The sequence below is a fragment of the Mustela lutreola genome, chromosome 9 (assembly GCF_030435805.1).
Source record: "Mustela lutreola isolate mMusLut2 chromosome 9, mMusLut2.pri, whole genome shotgun sequence".
Taxonomy (NCBI): domain Eukaryota; kingdom Metazoa; phylum Chordata; class Mammalia; order Carnivora; family Mustelidae; genus Mustela; species Mustela lutreola.
In genome coordinates this window covers 25,710,851-25,733,284 of record NC_081298.1, presented here as the reverse complement: position 1 = coordinate 25,733,284, position 22,434 = coordinate 25,710,851, and the positions used below count along the sequence as shown (strand labels likewise).

At 59.6% G+C, this 22,434-nt stretch overlaps 1 protein-coding gene across 4 annotated transcripts in view; it reads right to left on the bottom strand.

Annotated features, from left to right (window-relative positions):
- NOL4L (nucleolar protein 4 like) overlaps positions 1-22,434 on the bottom strand; it is a 131,195-nt gene that overhangs the window by 17,508 nt on the left and 91,253 nt on the right. Inside the window, exons 1-2 of one of the 4 annotated variants that reach the window (XM_059133572.1) lie at positions 18,871-19,047; positions 10,310-10,451 (exon numbers count right to left, since the gene is read on the bottom strand). In XM_059133572.1, the coding sequence (XP_058989555.1) occupies positions 10,310-10,418 (109 nt within the window). In that variant the 5' untranslated portion in view covers positions 10,419-10,451; positions 18,871-19,047. Of the gene's footprint in view, positions 1-10,309; positions 10,452-10,750; positions 10,937-15,166; positions 15,308-18,870; positions 19,048-22,434 lie in introns of those variants that run through there. The other 3 variants (XM_059133573.1, XM_059133571.1, XM_059133570.1) reach the window with 3 other exon arrangements.

Sequence of the window (22,434 nt, the reverse complement as noted above, 5' to 3'; positions counted from 1 at the left end):
AAGGAAGAGCGAGCAGAGTCAGCACCCCAGGCTGAGGCTCCCGTCCACTCTGAATCCTTCCCTCCTCCCCACCCCTTCCAAAAAAGTGGGACTTAAAGGAGCTATAGACGGTACTCAAAGCCCAGTGAGAGCAGCAGGGGGGTGGAGGAAGCAGGTGCGGGGCCTCACTGTCTCCCGACCTTGGGCACAGCCCGTCTCCTTGGCTCCTCTTATCTGCAGTCCAGGGAGTTGCCGCTGACGCCCTCTTGGGCTCTGACACTTTATGACCCTGTGAAAGCACCCAGCTGGCCCCATGGGTAGTGGGGCCCGACCTGCAGGGTGCAGGAGTTGGGCCTCCCTGGGCACAGGCCTCCGGCCATGAGACTCTCTGGGCAGGGCCGTGTGCCAGTTGAACCCACCCCACGCCCAGCTGGAAGGGACCCTCTCATCTCTGCCCCGGCCTCATTGGGGCTGCCGTGCCAGGAGGCCCCTTGGGGACGGGCAACCCGCCCGAGGCCAGGCTGTTGGAGCCTAGAACAATACCGGCGGGGACAAGACTGCCCCCCACCTGGGACTGTCTTAAGTGACGGAGAAAAGGGTATGCTGGGCGGCCACGGGGAAGCAGCTGGGGAATGCATCCCTTCTGAACATTTTCCCCCAGCCAGGCCTCCCCAGCTCTGGCAGAGGGCAACGCCCCGATCTGGGCAGGACACAGAGCCCACCACCTGTGCCCAGAGTGCCCAGGGCAGGGAAGGACTGCGGTGCCCGTCTATTTACCGTGGGGCAATGTGCTGCTATTCAAATGGGGGAATTAGTGATGAATGGGGGAAATTGTTCCTCCTTCTGTCCCGTCTCCAGAAGGAGACAAAAACCCCTTTTACCTCGGCAAACAATGCCCTTATGTGGGCGCCAGTGCCCCGCAGCCCGCACAAGCCCGGCTCTGTGCGAGCCGCCAATCGCCACACCGGGCTCTGGGGCCCCCCGGCCAGTGGCGCCCTCTCCCTGTGGGTGACCCATACCAGCTCCCACCGTGGCCTGGGCCAAGGTGGGAAGACACACCGTGCCGGGGGCCGGGCACACAGCCCAGGGCAGGCTCCTCCTGGGGCCAGAGGTGCCGCACCTCCTGTACTGGGGGCTGCCCTTGGCGGGGCAGCCCTGCCTGGCTGGGGAGGGGGCATCAGTAATTCACACATGAGAGCCCGACAGGCTAGACTTGGGGACGGAGGAGGGAGGGCAGAGTGCTGGAGCCGGGGGCCCTAGGGCCCCTGCTGTGGGCCGGGAAGTGGAGATACCAGGCCTGGGAGACAAGCTTCAGAAGAGCAGCCCTTCCTGCTTCTGGGCTGCGGGAGGCTCTGGGCTGCAGTCGGGCAGTGCACCGCACCGTACCGCACTGGGGCCGGGGCTCGCCTGCTCTGACAAAGGCCAGCGGCTCAGGCCCTGTTTACATGATGCATAGTTCCCAGGAGCACCAGGCTCCTGGCAGGCTACCCTGCTCTTCCTCCCGGAAGGAAGGGGGAGGGCCTCAGGGTCAAACGGGGGACACGGAGGAGCTGGAGGCAGCAGTACCCCCGGGATCCCACTCTTCCCACATGATGGGGCCACACTGGGTGCCCAGCTCATCGTCTGGTGTTCAGGCCCCGGCTGCCCACCCTGCGGGGCCCTCCGCCCTCATGCTTCCTGTGGAGGGCTGGCCCCTGCTCCCCACCAGGCTCCTGGGGCCACCGGCCCAGGGACGCCAGCACCTCTACGCCACAGCCCCCAGCTTCCTGCCCTACCAAAGGCTGGTGGCCCCCTGAGCAGCACGGACACCCAGACCCCCGGGCGCTCAGAGCCGCGAGCAGAGACCACAAGTTACACACGGATCTCCTACTTCCTAGTGGCCACAGTTAAAAAGTGAAAAGAAACAGGAAGAATTTTAATAATCTATTTTATTTAACCCAATATATTCAAAATCTTATTTCAACAAGTGAACGATACTGTGCTCAAACGGAGCTATTTGACCTTCTTCTTCCTAGGAAGTCTCTGACACCCAGCGCGCCCCCGACACGCAGCACACCCCGTCCCAGAGCCTCTGCACCGGCTGTCCGCGACCACAGCACCACAGTGCAGACCTAGGCTTTCCGGATTCTCCCCTAAAACTGAAACCCTTTCTCTCAGAGCAGGAACCCTGGGATCCAACCCAAAGAGGAGTCTGGGTGCCGGGAGCCGGTGGCCAGCACCCCCCGGGCAGCAGGATGGATACTGAGTGGGTGTCAGAGGCTGGGCACACTCATTGTCCCTGACTCTGGGGGAACCAGAGGTTCCCTGAGGGAAGTCACTGCTGTCACACAAAGTGAGTGGCAGAGCCTGGATGGGCCCCTCATTCCCCAAAGCACCCACCCTCTTTCTTCTCTCGGCCTCCATTTGCCCATCTATGCTATGGGCTGGCCCCACCTCTACCACTGCCCTGTTTCCGACTGCTTCTCCCCCAACACACACTGGTCCAAACTCCCCCCCCCACCCGCCCCGGGAAGAAATGCTCCCACTCTGGACAGGCTGGGTCTGTGTCTTCCCAGGCCCTACATCTCCCTGGCCCCACCCTCTAAGTCAAGCTCAGGCAGCGAGAAATCAATGTTAATTCAATGAACAAAGCTCTAGCCAAGATGCTCCCTGCACTCTCCCCTCCCCCCCAAAACAAATCATGTGTTCTGAGAGCAAACAGAGCCACTCCAGGCGACCGTGTGAATGATTCACGGGGCAGGGCCTGGGCCCCAGAGCCCATGTGTGCCCGTGTGCTGTCTGTGGGCCCCGGCAGGTCCTACTCCAGCCCTCCCGGAAGCCAGCCCCAGGGCTGGTGCATCCCAGTCCTTAGGTCAGAATGATGACGCCAGCGTGGCTCCGGTCACTTCCTGGTTCCTGGGAAGGTTGTCCTTGGACAGGCCAGGGGTGGCAGTGTCTCTCCTGCATGTCCCCCCTGCCAACAGCCCTGGGCCTTCTCTCCAGCACAGTGGGGGTTGTGTCCGCAGAGGGTCAACAGGAAGCTGGGGGCTAATGACTCCTAGACTGCGGGGCGGGAGCAGCGGGAGGATTCCCACTTCCTCGCCCAGCAGACCCAGGCACATCTTCCAGGTGGATGTGTGGTGGGGGGACGTGGGGGGGTCTCACTCTTCCCTTCTTAGCAGGTGAGCCTCACCTCAGGCTCTGGAGCCTGTCTTACTCTAATGTCCTCCCCCGGCATCTGGGGGCCCAAGACCCTAGCAGCCTGCACAAGGCCCGGCCTAAGCCAGGGAATAAAGGGATCTCTCGGTGCTATCTCCCAGCCTCTCCTATCCCTCAGTGGCCAGAGGCCAGGACAGCCTAGCATTGTCTGTGCAGCCTGCAGCGCAGCTGATGATGGATACTTTCCTGTGACCCGGGACTGCCAGGGTGGCCCATGGCCAATAACCGGAAGGACTTGGGGCCCAGTTCTGTGCCTTGGGGGAGGGCAGGGCACAGGGAACATTCGGTGAAGTTGTCTGGAGCCTTGAATAGGAACAAATAGCTCTTGCTCTGGAGGGAGGGGGTATGACCTGTAGCCAGAGACCAAGGCCCAGACCCACCTTCCAGCCTCACCTTAGACAGGTAGGGTCGGAGGCGGGGGGAGGGGCAGGGTGAAGATCAACAGTATGGAAGAGAAAAAGCTCAGTATAAAAGCTCACTGCTGGGAAGGTCCCTTAGAAGCCATCCCTGGGAGGCCAAGGTTAAGGGGCCATAATCCTCCCCCTGGACAGGACGGTGAGCAGGGTGGGTACCCAACCTTGAACGTGGGGTCCACGGGGAGTCAGTTGCTGGCCCTGGAGCTCTAACCCCAGCCATGGGCCTGTGGGAGGGCAGGTGCCACCTACAAAGAACACTAAGAATCCAGGGCTCGGGGTAGTGCCGGTGACCGAACCTGTGTGGCCTGGTCCCGGCTCCTCTGCACCCCCAGCCCCCTCGCATGAACAGCATCCCCCCTGCCACCCGCCAAGAACACGCCTGTGGCATCCTCGGCGGCCCACACAGCAGGTGGGACACAGGCGGCAAGCGGCTGCCCAGAAGCCTTTTCCCTGGACAGCAGAATGATCTCACAGTGGCCTGCTCAGCGGCCTGCCTGTGTGGAGGCCTGGGCTGCAGGCGGCCGGATCCAGAAATGGGGTCCTGGCGCACATGGGTGGGGTGTGGGAAAGGAACTCACAAAAGGCCAGGACCCGTGGTGAGTACCTGCCCTCCCGTTCCAGCCCTCACCCAAGAAGCAAGACTGGGGCCCGGCCGGGGGGAGGGGGAGAACAGGAGCTGTTCTTCTGTTCTCTGGGGATACTGGTGTGATGTAAGGACCACCCAGGGGTCCCAGGGCAGAGGGGATCTAGAGGGACCTGAACAGAGAAAGACACAGGACTGGACTGAGTGGAGCTCAGGAAGGGTCGGGGAACAGGGAGCAGTGCGGAGGAGACCCCCCAGCCTGCGCATGCCAGCTGAGAGCAGGGAGCGGGCCCCGGTTGCCCAGTACCACTCTCGGCACCGGGCTGGCCACTGACGAGGAAACGCCCCAAGACCACGCATCGCGCCTCCGGGTCACAGGCGTGTGCGGAACCGGCCGTGTGGCAGGGGGAGCGATCCGCCCTGGGCCCCAGAGCAAGGAGTAAGGAGCAAGCTGAGGCAGGACTGAGTCTGGGGCCAGGGCAGCGTGGCCATGCCGGCCCACTTCCCCGGCACATGGCCCTGCGGGGACAGGGGAGGTGCTTGGGGAGAGGCACAGGCTGGTGAGGAAAAGAGGGACGGCCCCTGCCGCCCAGGCTGCCTTTCTGGCCAGCGGAGGGCCCTACCCAAGGCCACAAGAGCCAGCCGGCAGGAAGCCTTGGGCTTCTCACAAAGAACTCCCAAGGACCCCAGGCTCGATGGTCACAGTCACCAGGCTACAGTCAGCGGAGCCGGGAATCGGAGTGAACAACTCGCTGAAGACCATCTTGCGGGGCCCGGGCAGGGCAGGCCAGAACCAGCTCACATACCCCAGGCCTGCCTGCAGGGAGCCGTGTCCAGCCGGGACCTGGCCCACAGAGGTGACCCCACCTCACTCCATCCTCCTGGCTGCGGCCCTCTCTGCTCCAGCTCTCCTGTTTGGAGCTAGGAGTCAAAGGGAGCTTCTAGAGATGCAGAATGCAGGCAATCCCCAGCCCAGACATTCAGCGTCTTCTTCCCTGCCCATCCCGCACCGGACCGGCTCCCTGAGCTTCCCGGGCATGCCTTGGGCCCACTCTGCCTGCCTTCAACATCACAGCAAACACAGCCTGCCCAGGGGACTCCGCTGGCCCCCCGGCTCTGCCCCTGGCCACTGGAAGGCCATCTGTGGAGCACCTACTCCACGGTCGGGACTGGGGAGAGAGCCCAGAAGAGGACACTTGGGCAGGTGCAGGGCCTCGGCCCCAGGGAGGCCCCCTGTGGCTCCGATTGTGGTAATGAAAAAGAGGGACTTGCATGTCCTTCCCACAAATGACCCTAACGCCAGCTGCAGGGTCAGAGAGACCCTTGTGGTCGCTTGCAGTCTGGGCAAGTCACTTCCCCTTAGGAGAGGACATGTCCTTCCCTGTAGGAAAGGCTCGGTCAGAGCTCCAAGCACTCGGCTGGCTTGGGGATGGGGATTCCAGCCACTGGGATGACTGGGCATCTTTAAAAAGCGCCACATCACCGACAGGAGAGGCAAATGACATTAGGAGGAAAAAGGGGGTTGCAACACGACACGATCTCCCTGCCTTTTTTTTTTTTTAAAGAAAACAAGACTTTTATTATGTCCACAGAAAAGACTGAGAAAAAGATGCCCCAGATATTGGTCATTTTGATTTTTTTTTTTTTTGCTCCTTTTTTTCCTAAATTTTCTACACTAAATCTAACACTTGTGAAACCAGGGGAAACAGAAAATACATTTCTCCAGAGGCACACCTGCCCTCAGGCAGCTTCAAGCCCACCTGGATCCTGGGTCTTTGCCCCTATCCCTCTCTGTCCCAAAGGCAGAACAGGGCTTATCAGCCTTCGCATGACAAAACCGATTAAGAGCCCCAAGAGAACCAAAGGCCCCTCATGGCCTGGTAATCGGCACAGGAGGAGAGGCAGGAAGGGCTGGCACCCGGCACTGGAGGGAGGGAAGGGGGAAAGTGGGGGGTGGTCCCAAAGGCCTGGAGGAGTGGTCTCATCTCAGAGGCACAAACCAGAGGCTGTGAAAGGAAGGCCCCAGGACAGCCCAGGGATCCGGCCCAGCCAACCCCACCCCCAAGGCCCTGCAGGAAGACGACAGTGCAGGAAGAGGGAAGCGGGACCCTCTGCTCTCCCCTGGCGCTGGCTTCCTGTCTGCCGGGGAGGTGAGTAATGTCCGCTCCCCACCCCCTCGCATCCCTTCTGGAGGCCAGGCCTCACATTTTCCGTTCAGGAAGGGGCAGAACAAGAGGCCAGTGGAGCACATCAAGGGGAAATCAAGGAGTGGGCCCTCGGCTGGCTCTGCCAGCGGCAGCCCCAGAGCCGGGCCTAGCCCCGCAGGTAAAGTCCAGGACACCTGCTGGCTCACCGCACAGGTGCTTTTCTATTCACTCATTCATTCAACAGACACTTCCCCCTACCTGCTCTGTGCCAGGCTCTGTGCTGGCACTGGGGTCCTAGCTTCCAGGGAGCTGTGCTCTCGTGGAGAGGTGGATATCACACAGATAATCCCAAAGACCGGGTATAATCGCAGACAGACCTACCATCTGGTCCCAAGTCAATGCTAGACTACAGTGTCTCTGGACAAAGTCCCAACAGTTGGTTTCTCCCAGGCATTCTCTCTCTGCCCCCAGAAGGCAGCCCCAGGGCCAAGTATTTTTCTAGGCACTGAAGATGTGCACAGAGTTCCGCTTGGACTCAAAGCCCAAAGCCTCAGATAGGTAGGGCTGAGCAGCAGGTCTGGAAAATGTCTGGCCCCACATGGGCAAGAATCAGCAAGAAAATCCTGGTGCTCTGAGTGCATGAGGGAGACCCCTGTGGCTCCCAGGGGCCCCTGCCCGTCTCTGGGGAACTACATGGCCGACACCTACCAAGGCGGAAAGAGGAAGGCTGCCCCGGCGCCACCTCCTGAGTTTGGTCCGATCACCCCCATTCGCTTCATCTCCCACATCTTGGAGGACAAGAGTGATGTGCGCCCCCCGCGGCAGCTACAGCCCCCAGGGAGGAAGCCCCGTGCGTGGGGTTCTCCCCAGCCCCAGGCCTGCTGCTATGATGCTGGGGGGCCGTGAATGGCACCCTCATGAGAGACCCGTGGTGTGGAGGCTTGCCAGACGTGGGGGAGGAGGCACAGCTGCGTGGGGCTTAGGGCAGGACACTCTCACTCCAGGGGAGCCAGAGACAAGACCCCCCGGGGTGGGGGGCGGCGGGGAGGAGCGGGGGCACCAATTCATTTCTGGTCCCTGCCAGACTTCATCTGCATTTGTCACAGTTTGAAAACTGGGGGGTGGGGGGGCCGCCGGGGAGGAGGAAGAGGAGGAGAGCCAGAAGAAGGATGGAGAAAGAGGAGGGCCCCAACACATCTGCCAACAGGTGTGAGTCATGTACAAACCACCTGCCTTCCTGAGATGCTTCTGGGCCAGAGGGGGTTACTCCCTGGCACAGCCCTGGGGGCCCCCACACTTTCTGGCTAAGGGAAAAGAGACCCAGGTACTCAGACTGGGGATGTCTTTAGGAACAAAGAACCCAACTTGTCCCCAACAAAGGGTGGACCTATGTCCCCTCTGGATGGTACACAGGGGGGCAGGTCTGGATAAATGTTTCTTTCTCCATTCAGGCAACAACGGTCAGTGGGCCCCTGTAGTGTGCCAAGCATGCAGCTGAAGTCACTGGGGACAGAGCAGAGAGCAAGACTGACATGGGCTGTGCCTTGCAGAACTCACAATGGGGGCTTCAGACCTCATCTTTCCAATTTGCCAGTTCCGCAGAGGACTGATGGCCAGAGACCACACAGCAAGCCGCCCCAGAGCACTGCTGGTTGGGTTCGGAGTACACGGTCAACCTGAGCCCCTGCCCGGCCTGCCCCCACCCCAGCCCATCATTAACAACAGGGGGACATGAGAACACTCTGCAGTCTGGCGGTCTCTCGTCAACTCAGTGATGGGAGCCGGATCTCGGCCTGTGTCCACAGCGTGAGCGCTGTCAGACTGGGGAGCTGATTATATGCCTCCCTGGGGCCTGGAGGGTGGGACGAAGACTCTGGGCCAGCTCTGGACCCAGCCAAAACCCTGCAGGAACCCACTGCGCTGGAGAAACACCGCAGTCACCTACAGCTCTAGAACCAGAAGGGGCAGCAGAGACCAGGCTGGACAGCTGGGCCTTCTCAAGCCCTGTGACCCCCTGTGCCGGGTTTAGGTCCGCCTCTGGCCTGCCCATCAGTCCACAGCCTCCAGACACAGACTCTGATTAAATAATTAAATTGATGGTATCACAGTCAACACCAACCTCCCTGTCTCTAGCTCTGGCTGCCCGCCCTGATAAACACCCTGGTCCTGAAGGCAGGCCAGCCTGCCTCAGCCCTGGGACCAGCAGGGGGACATGCAGGACCACGCCCAGGCGGACCCCGCTCTGAAGCTCCCATGGAACTGGCCACAGGATGCGCTGCCCACCCCCACCACCCCCACCCCCAGCTCCGCAGTCTCACGGCTTCTCTCCACTTCATCTTCCCGATCAACCAAGCCCCAGACAACTGGGAAACTGATGCTGAGGAAGCCGTGACCCCCACAGAAGCACTCCCTTCTGCTACCTGATCCTGGTAGACCAGGAGACCACCACCCACCACCACCCAAAGTGCCAAATCTCCCTGGGAAGTGTCTCCAACAGAGATCAGACTCCCAAAAGGTGGTTTTGAGCAACAATAACTTAAGAACTTTTTAAAAGAATGAGTTGAAGAAATATGGCCCCCATTCAGTCCTATTACTCAGGTTTTTAAAAAAATGTTCTGGATCCTTCTTGGGAAGGTCTAACCCTATGCCCTTGGCTGAGCTCTGCAGGCTTGGCTCTTGGTGTGGCCTTCGCTCAGCTCAGATGAGGAAGGAGGTCAGCTGCCGGGCACTTTGCAGCCCTGAGCCCCCAGCAGCATGTGGCTGCCTCCACCCGTGGGAATAATGGGAGGTGGTATTGGTCTGGGACGCTCTGGTGGGGAGGCTCACAGCACGAGGGGGTCGTGCTGATCTCACGAGGTGTCAGGGCACAAAAGTCTTTTCTTTCCCAGCAGCCTTGTACCCCAGTCCTGGCAAAACCACCCTCTGGGCTCCCCAGCCCCTGGCCCAGCTTCCCCAGCTGCCTCCAGGCTCGGTCTCCTCCCAGACAAAGCCGGATTCAGGCCTGCGAGGGCAGGAGGGAGGCAGGCGCGGGTTCTGCCATGGAGACGAACTTTGACCCAAACTGCAAGGCTCCTACCCCTTATTTACTCTTTAAGGCTAACCCGTTTCCCAGAGTTAACATTACACCCCTTTTTAACACTGCACTTCCCTCCGGCATTCCAGGCCCCAACCTTTGACCCCTCCTAATTGCAGGCTCTACACCCCACATCTCTGAGGCTCAGCCCTGGGCTCATCCCCCACCCCCATCACCTCCCTGGAAACCAGACGGAGCCCCACCACAGACGCTGACCACGGGTGCCACCCCACGCCCATGACTGCCTATAACTGACAGAAGCGTTGGTCCCCGCAGAGCCCTGGCCCCCTGGGGGCTCTACAGAGGCCCTCCAGAATGGACCCCCCTGGGATCTGAGTTCTGAGCCCAATTCTCCCTATCCCAAGGAGAAAGCGTCTGTTCTGAGGGAGGCCAGAGGAGTTTGCCTGGCCAGTTCTGGAGGGCAGGGGGGCCAGAGCTTGGGGAAGCTCCTCAGCCAGGCCACTTCCTATCCTAAGAGGCTGGGGACACACAGTGGACAAGTGCATTGCCTGCTGGCTTACAGGTGACAGGCACGGAACCTGTCCTACAGCCTCACATCTTCCTTTCACTGCTGGGCGGCTGGACTCTTCCGGGTCCCTGGCTAATGACCTTCCCAGACCCGAACTGGGGTAACATCCACATCCGACATCCGTATTCCACCAGCCTGCGAGCATCAGGATACACAGACAGGACACCTGCTGGGCTGCGGGCCCCCAAGAGCTCTATCCTGATCCCTTCAAGAGGACTTGCTCCCCTGGCACCAGGGGCTGGGGCACTGGCGGAGATACCAGGACACCAAGGGCAGCTGGAAGCCACCCCTAGAGCCCCCAGCCCAGATTCCACTACCCTAGATTCTAGGCCTCCGGGTCCCAGGTGCGGCCCCTTCCCCCACCGGCCACCAAGGGACACTCACCATCCTCTTGGCTGTGGAGGTTCTGAGGGCTCCGCATCCTCTCGTCCTGGCTGGGACTCAGGCTGGAGGCCAGGTGTGGGTCAGCTGACATCCATGTGGAGTCGTTCATATCAAAATCTTCACTGCTCACAGAAGTTTCATCCTGATCGGGGACAAAGAAGGCGGATGTGCAACAGGCCCAGGCCTGATGCAGCCCCAGAGCAGCCCCAGAGCAGCAATCTGGCTGAGCCCTGTGGGCTGTGGGCTTTGGAAGTGCCCAAAGGCCACAGGGAGCCCCCAAACCTTGCAGTAGGGCTGGGTGGCTCCCCTTACCCCCCATGGAAGTGGTTTGGGCTCTGGTTCCTGTTGGAAGCCAGGGCTGAGGGCCGGCGCTGTCTGTAATTGAAGACAATTATGAGGTCTTGCATCCTGTGAGGGCGGATAGCAGGGCCTGGCTCTTACCCTTGTGAGCCAAGGTTGAGACAAGCGCTGTACACAAGGGCCACCGCTCCCCACTGGCGGCCCACAGCCGGGAGAAGAGAGCTCACTGTACGCAGGGCCCGGCAGCCAGAAGGCGAGGCAGGACCAGCTCGCACTGCCGAGGCCAGGCCGATCGCCCCCACTAGGACTCCGGTTCCCGGGGAGCGTGCATGGAATTCCTTTCTCCCACTCCCCCAACCCAGAGGACATTTCTGTCTTCCTCCTTCCTAACCTTTGCTGTGCTTCAAAGATATGCTCTTGGGCAGCTTCCAGGGCTGAAAAGGCCAGGCCCAGAAGTGCAGAGAAGGAAGGGGGTGGGGCAGGCGAGGAGGGTTCGAATCAGACCGCAAAGGGGGTTTGGCTCAAGGACCTGGGGGGCCGCCAGGGCCTTCCAAACAGCCGGAGGGCTTGCTGGAGATGACCACGCCTGCCTCCTCTCCCGTGGCTGGCTTCAGTGAGCCCCTGGCCAGTCATCTGGGAACCCCCAGGGCGGGGCCCCTGCGATCCAGCAATCCAGCCCTCCGGCGGGAAGGGACCCCACCTCCTACTTGGCCCAGCCTCTTTCAGGAGCTTCGAGCAACTGTGTTTGGGAGTTGGCTGTAAATCGCAAGAAAGATGACCCAGCAGCTCCCACACCCCGAGCTAGCTTTGCCCCCTCCCCTCTCCCCTCTAGCAAAATACAATGGCATTTGTGGGCCCCCAGCAAGGACCTCTGGCAGAGCCCCCCTAGTTCCTCCTCCAAAAAAAGCCTCCCCTCCAGGGCCCCCTCACAGACAACTCTTTTATAACGAGCAAACACACTTTGGTTGGAACTTTTCTTCGGAGGCTGTCCCTGAGGCAGACACATCTGTTCTCCAAGTGCGAGGGAACCAGCGTGGATTAGCCTCCGCCCCTCCCCCGCCACGCTGGGCTGGCAGGGAGTTTCCTGGAATTTACAGCTTCTGTGCAGCAGCCAGTGTGCCCTCCGTGGCTAGACCTGGTTCTCGTGGCTGGACCTGGTCCTCGCTGGACCTGGGGCACGTGAGCCGGGCCACCACGCTGGCTCTGCCCAGCTCAGGGGTCCCCACGAGGCCTACCTGGAGCCTCAGGGGACAGAGGCCATGTGTCCTCTTGTGCCCTCTCCCCCTCCTGCCCACACCCACACTTATACTCGGCCTGCCTTCCCCAGGCTGCCCTGCTCCCTACACATAAGCACAACCGCCCTGGGGTTCCTGGGGTGAAAACACACTCACTCGTGTTCGCTCAGACCCTGTTCTACACCCGGAGGGACACACGTGTTCTGCACAAAGGGACAACAAAACTTTCCCCTGTACTCCCAGGATGGACCCTAAGAGTGAGGGGGAGGCTGGCAGGAGAGAGCACCCTGGGAGGTACAGAGGCCACCCAGGCTCTGGGAGCCAGGAACAGGGCATCCTTGCTTGGGCACCTTGCTCCTTCCTGGCTGCCCAGGGCACACCGCGCTCAGGGTCAGCGCTGAGGGAGGGAGGCCCTCTCCTGGCTCTGGGGTGTTGCTGAAGCACTCAGGATCTAAAAGACTGAATCCATTAGCACCGGAAGCCCCACCGAGTCAAGGCGCTTTCTGCCTTCAGTCCACAGGTATTTACTGAGCACTTACTATGAGCCCAGCACTTGCTAGGTGCTGGGTAGGACAGAATCCTGGCCCTCGATGCCCAGCAGGAGAGGGGATGACAATCAGCAGAAAAACACATCAGCCCCGTGGGGAGGAGGGACCAGAGCAGGACAAAGCAGAGGCACTGGGAGAGGGGCCCGTGGCTGGGGAGGGCCTCGCTGCTTAGGAAACACCTGAGCGGAAGCCCATGGGAAGCGAGGAAGGTTGCCCTGGAGGGGGAGGGTTCTATACAGGGAGACTTCTGGGCACCAGCACGTGCCGGTGGGGAAGTGGGGGGTCTGAGGAGCAGCCTGGAGGCCACTGTGGCCAGGGGCTAGGCTGGGGGCAGTGGAGCCTCATGGGAGGGTCCCCAGCCCATCACCCCGGGTGGGGCTGTCTGCAGCCCAGAGAAAGGCTTGTGGACGGTTCCACCAAACATCATGTCCTCACGGAGGAGCAGGGAAGAGGCAGAACGGCTGGGTGCAGTGCTCCCGGTGCCCGCGCTCTGCCCACACTCAGCCAAGTGAAAACAGTCACAGACGCCAAGTTCGTCAGGTGCCAAGTGCTCCCCTTGGCCCCCTCCTCTCATCTCCCCTGCAGGCCCACCAGGTAGGTATACTTATCAGCCCCATCACACGGGTGAGAAACTGAGGTTCCGAGGGATTAAGGCACTTGCCCAAGGTCACAAGCTTACAAACTGCGCAGCCAGAGGTGTTCACACCTGAAGGCCCAGACACCTTCCTTCCGGCCGCCCAGGCTCCGCCCCTCGGTCCCCCTCAGCTGGAGTACCGCCCTCCTGTGGCACTCCACAACCCAAGTTCTTTTTTTTTTTTTTTTTTTTTTTAAAGATTTATTTATTTAACAGAGAGAGATCACAAGTAGGCAGAGAGGCAGGCAGAGAGAGAGAGGAGGAAGCAGGCTCCCTGCTGAGCAGAGAGCCCAACGCGGGACTCGATCCCAGGACCCTGAGATCATGACCTGAGCCGAAGGCAGCGGCTTAACCCACTGAGCCACCCAGGCGCCCTACACAACCCAAGTTCTGAACACACACCTGTCTCCCCCACCAGCTCCGGCTGCGGCCTCAGCTTTCATTCTCCCAGCATGGAGGCACCCCACCCCCCTCCCGACAGCTGCGCCGTGTCAACCCACGGTGGGGCTCTGCCCTATCTGTCCCTGGATGATCTCAAGTCCTTCCAGGGGTGGGGAGGAGGCTGGAGGTTTCCCAGACCCCCCCATGCAGCCTGTGAGACGCGGTGGAGTGGCGGAGACACCTGGCGTGGTGCTGGTGTGGAAGGAAGACGTGGCCCGAGTCTGACAAGTGGGGACCCGGTCCCACGGCACACAGCTCCTGAACGGAGACCAGAGGAACAGCCAGGCAGGGTCTCCCTGCTGTGCCTGTCTCCACCCCTGCACTGCCGCCACACTGCAGAGCCTGGGGTTTCTCCTCCTGTGGCCAGCCACCAAGATGACCCCCTCCACCCTTCCCTGCCCGGAGAAGTCTAATTGGGAAGAGGTGAGCTGCATTTCCCACTGACTTCCCAATCACCCGATAATGAAGAACACCAGGGTCCACACACAAGGGCCTTTGGGACAAGGGTTTTAGGAGAATTCCTCACAACTGCTCCGTAACAAACCAACCAACCAACCAAAAACTAAACTAAATAAAACAAAACAGAACCAAACGGCGGGCACCCACGTCAGGCCTGCCCCTTGGAGACCTGTCCCGGCCGCATAAGGGCCCCATGGCGAGTGGAAGAGTAGGGCTCCGGAGGCTGGCGGTCTGTGCCCAGAGCCCACCCCACAGTACTGCCACACCTCTGCCCTCCGACCGAGAGAGCCAGGCTCCTGAGCGACACAGTGTCTCAGGGTGAGAACCAAAGCACACTCAAGGGAGATGAAGCTGTATTTACACACACTCCCTCAATGAGGCTGCACACATTTAGTGAGCATCTACTATGTGCTCATGTTGTGCTGGGGACAAAGATGACTGAGGTTCCTTCCCTCTAGGACCTTGTTACCTAGAGAGAGACACCAGCGAAAACCTGTGACCTGCTGGTAAGGGCCGAGAGACGGGGCTGTGCACGCTTTCCCCAGTTACCCACGGACTCTCAAGCAGGCCCCAGAGAGTGCCCCCCGCCTGGGACTCTGCTCCATGAACCCTGACTTGGAAGGCGGAGGTTCTAGTCCACATTTTGACATTACTGCTATGGCCATTTTTTCCAAGAAATCAAGTGTGGTCAACCCGACTTACCAGCAGAAAAAGAGCAAAGTCCCGGCCGAACTTACACAGTGGCCACAACTGGACTTTCGGGGTGGTCTTGGAAGAGAAGCATGCCCAGACCCCTCTGCCACCGGCCTGCGACAGCACAGCCCACAGCTGCGGAGGGCAGACGGAAACCTCACCCACTCCCACGGAGCCAGGGCTTGGGGAACGGGCTAATTACACAGGCAATTACCAGCACTCACAGCGGCGAGCCCATCAGTGGCTGCGCAGCACGGGTAGGGGGAGACGCTAGAGTCTGGGCGGGAAGCTGCGGGAAGCAGCCAGCACAGGCTTGCGAGTGGTGGGGTCTCAGGCCCTGACCTAGGGTGCTCTCCTTGCTCAGCCAGAGGTCCCGAGTCAGGCACCTCTTGCTTTGGCCTCCTGGACACTCAAGGGAACTTGGTCTACTCATTTCTGCCTTTCCATTCGCAAACTTCAGTAACATTATCATTAGAAAATTAGAGTATATCTGATCCCCTATTTCTGGGCCCTCTCTCCCCAGTGACCAGGCAGTCGCTCCTCTTACCTCTGCCCTCAGACACCTTGAAGCCTACAGCCTTGCCACCTGTTGATAAAAGTCCCTCATTCAGCCCCCAAAGGGCCTGAGCCATTGTGGGTCTCAAGGTGACAGCAACAACTGGCTTCCTGAAAAGGGAACTCCAGAATGTGTGCGGAGCAGGCGGGCAGCACCCAGCCAGCTGCTGGGACACACCCCAGTCTGGAAGCCCTGACTCTGGGCAGAAGGAGAGGAACCGACCGAACCCTCCCTGCTCTTATCTGCAGTCCAAAATTCATGGGCAGGTTCAGTTTCTCTCCACCCAGGTTCTGCGGCCCTTCCTTCTCTGCAGGCAAACCAGCACCAACCACTGCCCAGCCTAGGAGGAGGAGAAAATGGGAGAGCAGAGGGAAAATGGTGGAAACGCGCCTGTATCCATGGCGGGTAACTAGGAGCAGGTGCTATCAGTAACCTGATTATTTTACAACTGGGGTCAATTTCTTGGGAACTAGGTTCCTGGTGCCTCTGAAGCTGAGCCATTTGCATCCTCCAGAACAGGGATCCTGGGGCGTGCCTCACACAACATTTTCCAGGCCTTTCCTCTGAGCTGTAATTCTATCTCTACCACTTGCTTTGGCGGGGGTGGGGGGGAGGATTTGCTGAGAATTTCGTGCAATTCTAACCCCTAAGCTCTGACCAGGAGCCCTGGGTGTGTATTTCAGGGAAGGGGTGGGAGGGAGGGCAGGGATGTGCTGGAGGTGTTTCTGGGCCAGGCAGGAGACCCCTCTGTCTCACCCCTGCAGTCTGTTTGATGAGACGCTGAAGCTCTTGCCAGAAAGATCACCAGGCTGGGACAGTTGCCCCGGCACTAGCTCTACCCCAAGTAGGCGGGCACCAAGATGTAGAAAGTGAGCACCTCCTTCTGGAACACCTGCAGGCTCCTTCCAGGCCCTGGAAATTCTTCAGTACGAGGCAATTCCTCCCCCTGTCTCCATGTCAGCAAGCATTACACACACACAGCCTGAGCGTGCCAAGAAGGTACTGAACCGCATTTGACCCCAACTTAACCACTTCGGCTCATCAGATGGCTTATTAATGGAAGACGAAAAACCCCCAGGATTGAAAGCAACAAGGGCTCAAATCCCCGTAGTGAAAGGATTGCACAAATGAAATCTTAGGGTGGTCTGAGCAGTAGCTCCCGGGAGCTGTGGGGTCGTCCCGAGGCAGCAGCTTCTTGCTACACTCCAAGCCCACCTGACCACCAGAGGAGGCGTTCAGCCTCTCAGGGACACTCCCTGCACAATTCCACTCCTTCCTGCTAACAGACCTCCTCTGCTCACCAGTCCTAAGTCATACAGGCCCTTCTGGGAAATGCGGAGAGGGGAGGGCTGAGACAGCCAATCACCTACCACCTTCTAGGTGTTCTCAATCACACACATAGGGTCTGTCAGAAACACACGTATCTGTGGGGATGCTCTGTTGTCCTTGCTGTCAGGAACGCCTGAATGCTGGGAGTGAGCATTTTCAACACCTTCCTACTAGTGTATCGAGTGTAAAATGGGCTTTTGTTTCCTAGGCAAAGGCAACTGGCTGTTTTCCCACTACTCCGCACCAAGAGGGCCTCACTGACACCCCAGGCCCTGGCATTAACAGGGGTCTCTTTAAGAGGGTGGCTGGAGAGATGAGCTACAGCAGACGGGGTTGTCCCAGCCAAAAGGAGGGCTGGAGAGGAACCACTCTGAGCTAATCCCCTGCAGGAGTTTCCTTCCAAGAAAAGGACCCAGACAAGACAAAAAAGTTCTTGAGCAACTCGGGGTGGCCCGGCTCCACAGGGGCCAAGGGTGGCTGAGGCCACAGAAGTTCCCCCAGATCCACCTCCCTAGCTGGGAGGAAAGCTTCCGGGGGTGCTGTGCTCCTGCTGTTCTGCAGGAAAGTGCTGAACGGGGTCGTGTCACCCAGCCAGGGTCCAGTGGGTGTGGGAGGAGGTGCTGTCTTAAAACCTACTCTATAAAACAAGGCCAGCTTGAGCTGGGATTAGACAAGAGCTTGATATTATTTAAAGACACATTTAGGCCCTAATGGTTTTCCAATGAAGGGGTAATTTACTATGTAAGGACTAAACTGCCACTGGGGCCTGGGCCATCCACGGGACCCGCAGACCAAACTACAGCCCAGAAGCAGGGGGCAAGATGGCACCCCAGTCCCATCACACAGTCGCTTCTCCCCAGAGGAGCTGTGATAGCCCCACACACTTCTCCCCACAACCCCTACCTGGTAGGCTGGGGGCCCCAGGCTGGGGTTTCCAGCTGATTCTGGGATAAGTAGGGCTTTATCTCAAGGGAGAATCTATTTCAAGCCACAATCCTTCTCAGAAAGAGGAGGAAATCACAGAGTCCAAACACCATTTCAGGTGAAATCAGGAGGTTATTAATCTCCCCTCAGAGCAGACAGAAAGAAAAATCAATGTTTTAGAGGGGGGAAAAAAGGTTTCATTTGAATTAATGGGTTTGTGGCTTCTCCATTGATCTGCGCCTCTTCACACTTTCTTTTTGTGCTTTTGTGCTCTTGGGGAGGGGGAAGGGAGAAAGGAATAGGGAGGAGGGGGGGTGGGCCTCCTGGTAAGGAAAAGGACGGTCTAACCTTAACCTTTCTCCAGGAATAATGCTAATTAGCCAGGCTTAATGAGAACTTCCCCCAGGAAGCATGGCCCAGTAGGGGCGGCCGGACTCTGGCAAACGCCGCTCCAGGTGTGTGTGTGTGGGGGGGGGGGGGGTCACTTCTGAACTCTAGCAGCTGGAATAAAAAATGTGGACTGCACACCCCCACCCTGCCCCACGAGAAAGTGTCCGGTCCGGGAGGGCTAGGTGGAGGAGGGTGGAGAGCGGAGAGCGGCCGGCGGAGATGCAAATCCAACTTAACCCGGACGCGCGCCCTCACTCGGGACAGCTGCCCCCGCCCCCACGCGTCCACTTCATTAAGGAATGCCCCCTCGCCAGGGGCCGTCGCCGCCCCCGGCTTCTGCTCCGGTGGTACACCTGAGAAGGGCAACCGGTCCCCTCCGGGGAGGGACAGGGGCCTGCCGAAGTGGGCTCAACTCTGCAAACCCCGTCTCAACTCTCCGCGCCGAGGCAGGGAGCCCCTCCCAGCCACTCAACGCTTCCCGTCCTCAGATCCCCAAACACAGTCCACTTCCCTTCTCGAGGCGGCCGCGGTGGCGGCAACCCGAGCCCGGCCCCCACCCCGCCGCGGGCGAACGCCTTCCTCCCCGGGACGCGGTGCCCAGCCCGCTGCAAACGGTGTGGCCGCCGCACAATACCGCGGCGCGGCGCACACAATCACCGCCCCCCAGGACCCGCGGCGCGCACCGCCGGGGAGTGGGGTGCGCCCAGCTGCCCCCGGCACTCGCGGCCAGGCACACCTCTCGGGCACCCCACGGCCCCCAGAGTGCACCTCCTCTGCCGGTCCCCCCCCCGCCCCCCCACGCAGCCGCCGCCGCCGCCGCTCGGTCACACTCACCCGCCCCCCGCCCCAGCCCACTCCGCCCAGGGCGCAGCCGCTTCCCTGCGCCCCCCTCCTCAGCCCCAGCGCAGGAAGCTTCCCCCCCGGTCCCCCTCCCCAGAACCCCCCAGCCCCCCCACCCCCTAACCGCAGCTCAACGGCCGGCGGCAGGAGGGGGGCGGCGGCCGGGGGCCCGGAAACGGCTCGATCGCGGGGATCCGGGCCGGACTCCGTACCTGGGCGGGAGGCGAGGCGGAGACGGGCGGTCAGGCTCGGCGAGTGAGCGGGGCGGGCGGCAGTGACAGCCCCACAGCTCCAGCTGCTGCTGCTGCTGCTGCCGCCGCGGCCGCCCGGGGAGAGGGGCTGGCACCGCCGCGGCGCGTCACTGCCCGGCCCGGGGGCGGGGGTGGCCAGGGGGAGGGCCCAGGCGAGCGGCGGCGGCAGCGGCGGCGGCGCCGCGGCCGGGAGGGAGGAAGGGGGGGGCACCGGGCACGGGGAGGCGGGGGACGGGGGGAGGGACCGGGCACGGGGCGGGGGCCGGGGGGGAGGGGAGCGCAGGGAGGGCGCACGCTGGGGGAGTAGGAGGAGCAGCAGGAGGAGGAGGTGGAGGGGCTGACGAGCGGGAGGAGTGGGCACAGGGGGGAGGGGAAGAGAGAGGAAAAGGAGGCACCCTGAGAGAGGAGAAAGGAGGGAGAGGCCGGGAGGCGGGGAGAGGGGAGAGGAGGTGGAAGGAGGGGGTGCTGGGCCAGGTAGTGGGGGAGGGATGAGGGCGCACTGGACGCGCTGCAGGGCGCTCCGGGGGGAGAGCGCTCTTAAGGGGGAAGCGCTTCGAGGAAGCTTCTTGCCCGGGGCTGAGCCCTGAAAAGGAGGCGGTGGGGTCTGTGCCTGCCCCTCGCTCCCGGGAGGCCGCAGTCTACGGGTCGGAGGGTGGGGGTTGGGGGGGCACCCGGCCCGTCAGCTCTCCGCGTTCAGGCCACGAGAGGAGAGACTTGGCCCAAAGAAAGTGACTCAGGCACCATTAGGAACTCTCTGCGCCCTGGGGCCTTCGGGCAGCCCTGGACCCCCTCGCGTCTCCTGGTTCCCCGGGGACGCGGGTCCTCGCTGGGCGGGGCTGCTGGGTCCCCGGGCGGTCTCCGCGAGACCCTAGTCTGGAAAAGCCAGGCACGTGGCCGGCTCTATGCCGGCCCCCCACCCCCATCTCAGGGCCCCCCTTTTCTTGATCAAGTTCAAGCTCGGTCCCCTCCGCGCGCTGCCCACCCGCTGCCCCCTCCTCTCCCCTCCCCCTTCCTATATACCGTACCGTCTCGCCTCTTTACTCTTCCTTTGTCTCTTTCCCACCACTTAGTTTACACCCTCCCGAGCTCCCCTTCTTCCTCCCCGGCTGGCGCCTGAGTCTCCGGGATGCGTTCACCTGTCCGACCCAAACATTTCAGCGATCTCGAGCGTTCGCCGCGGACTCTCTCTGCTCCCTCCCCACCCCCCCACCCCCCACTCCTCCTGCCGGTCATTGTGCTCCTCCAGACCACCGGGTACCGGCTCCCTACGGCGCGCTAGCTCCAGTTGTAAAGTAATAGGATAACATCAAGAATGCTGCTCCATCCCAGACCTGGGCGCTTACTGTCCGCGGAGACACTGCATCACAGGAGAGGGAAAACCCATGCGGATCTGAATCGCCCTTCTCCTGCACGCAGACAGACCTCGTCCGCCTGGGGTGCAGGGGAAGACCGCGTGGGGCGCCGCGGGGTGGGGATGGGGGTGGGGGGTGGGGGACCCTGAACCTGCAAGCAACCTCAGACTCAGGCTACAATATAACTCGTTTGTCCCCAAATAGCACAATTAGACCCCAGCAGAGAAGATGGGTCAAGGGCAGATGTCCCCCTCCTCAGATTCACAACCTCTGTCACAAATAACATATCAGCCTTCTGAAAAAGCCTGTGCTTTAACAGGGATGAGGAGCTGCCCTCGTGGAATTCTGTGAGGAAATGGTCAAAAACCAAACCAAAACAAAACACCAACAACGATCCCACCTCCTGGTACCTCTAGTCGCATCCGAAAAAGAAGGGCAATTTCTCCTGATTTTACGCTACAACTCATCCACAGTGGAACCAGCAAAGAAAAAAAAAAAAGAGGGAGAGAGAGAGCCATCACGATTGTTTGCAATTTTGAAACAGACTGCCTTTAACCCTCCAACTTTTTTTCTCTAAAAGCCTTTTTCTTTCTTTCACTGAAAGCTTTGCATTGTGAACAATCCGAGGTAAACAAGGCTCCCTCTACAGGTGGGAGTTGGAAGTACACCACCACAGGTTCAGAGCTCAGTGTTCGCCCATTAGAAAAATAAAAAGATGGCAACACATCAAATTAAACGCACGCAGAACAGACTTCCTTCCACACATGCTAAAGGTTTTTCTGTCAATATAGAACTTACACTCCCTTTTTAAAAGGGGCTCTAAGCACGTTATTCATTAGCACCTTTTATCTATGAAATTGAATGTGTTTTCAAACCAAGGCACCCTTCCCAGTTTTCTCTAATAGATCTTTACTTATCGTCCTCTGTGGTGTGGGACGGTTTGGAGGCTTTGCATATGTCTATATCCATACATGTTGGTGCCCAATAATAATTTTTAGGATTTTAATTAGTGGCCGTGACTCCTCAGTTCATCCAGGGAGAGGTGGGCGTTTCCAACGTGGGAAATGCCCTTCCTCACTCTGAAAATGAAATCATTTAGGCCCCCCGGATTTCCCATCTCTTCCCACCACATTTCTCAAGACCTTTGACTTCTCCTGGCCTGAGTCACTATCTCACAGCCGTGGTGGACATCTGGGTTTGAAATATAAAGCCAAATCCAACTAAGTTCAAAGGTGGAATTAAACCCAGATAACCCACCTCTTCTCTGACTAATAAGAGAAAGCCAGTACCGCCTGGGAAAGCAGAGCAGTGATTTTCTCTAGGCATGAAATGTGAACTCATTTACCATCCCTGAGATAAAACAGCCTCAGCCCCACTCAGCCCACAGAAAGCAATTGGGAGCCCTAGAGAAACTTGGCTGTTTAGCAGCACTGAAAATTAGGTGAGTTTTCTTGCGTGCTGAAGCTGCAGAAAGCTCCCAGCCCCTCAGTCCTGCAGGAGCTGCCACTCCTCGAGTAACCTTGTGCCCGTTGCTTTCAGTGTCCTTGTGGCTTTGGACAACTCCCTCGATCCTTAAAGTGGCCACAGCACGGGTCCCAACAAGGAAAAGCATGACCTAGTTTCTTGGCCACTAATTCTCCCAATGATGGGTCCCTTCTTTCAGCCCCAGTCTGGTGGGAGACGAGGGCAGAGAAGGCTGCTCCCATCTGCTTAAGAGGACAGTACTGTCCTCGTGTCCCCTTCATGTTAGGCTCTGCAAACAGTGGGTGTTTTTGTAAATGGACAATTGGCAGGGTATTTGCTCTGTAGAGCGCTGTAGGCAGCAAAGCTCTCCAAGCAGACTCCTATGTGAAATATAGGAGTCTCCACAAGTGGAGATCTGGCCAAGGGAACCAGGGGCTTGCTATTAGGAATAGCAAGATCTTAGTCTGATCAGAGGATACTGTTCAAGCATCTCAAAGTATTTAAAAACCCATTGATGGGGCTCCTGGGTGGCTCAGTGGGTTAAAGCCTCTGTCTTCAGCTCAGGTCATGATCCCAGGGTCCTGGGATCAAGCCCCACGTCGGACTCTCTGCTCAGCAGGGAGACTGCTTCCCTCTCTCTATCTCTCCCTGCCTCTCTGCCTACTTGTGATCTCTCTGTCAAATAAATAAATAAAATCTTAAAAAAAAA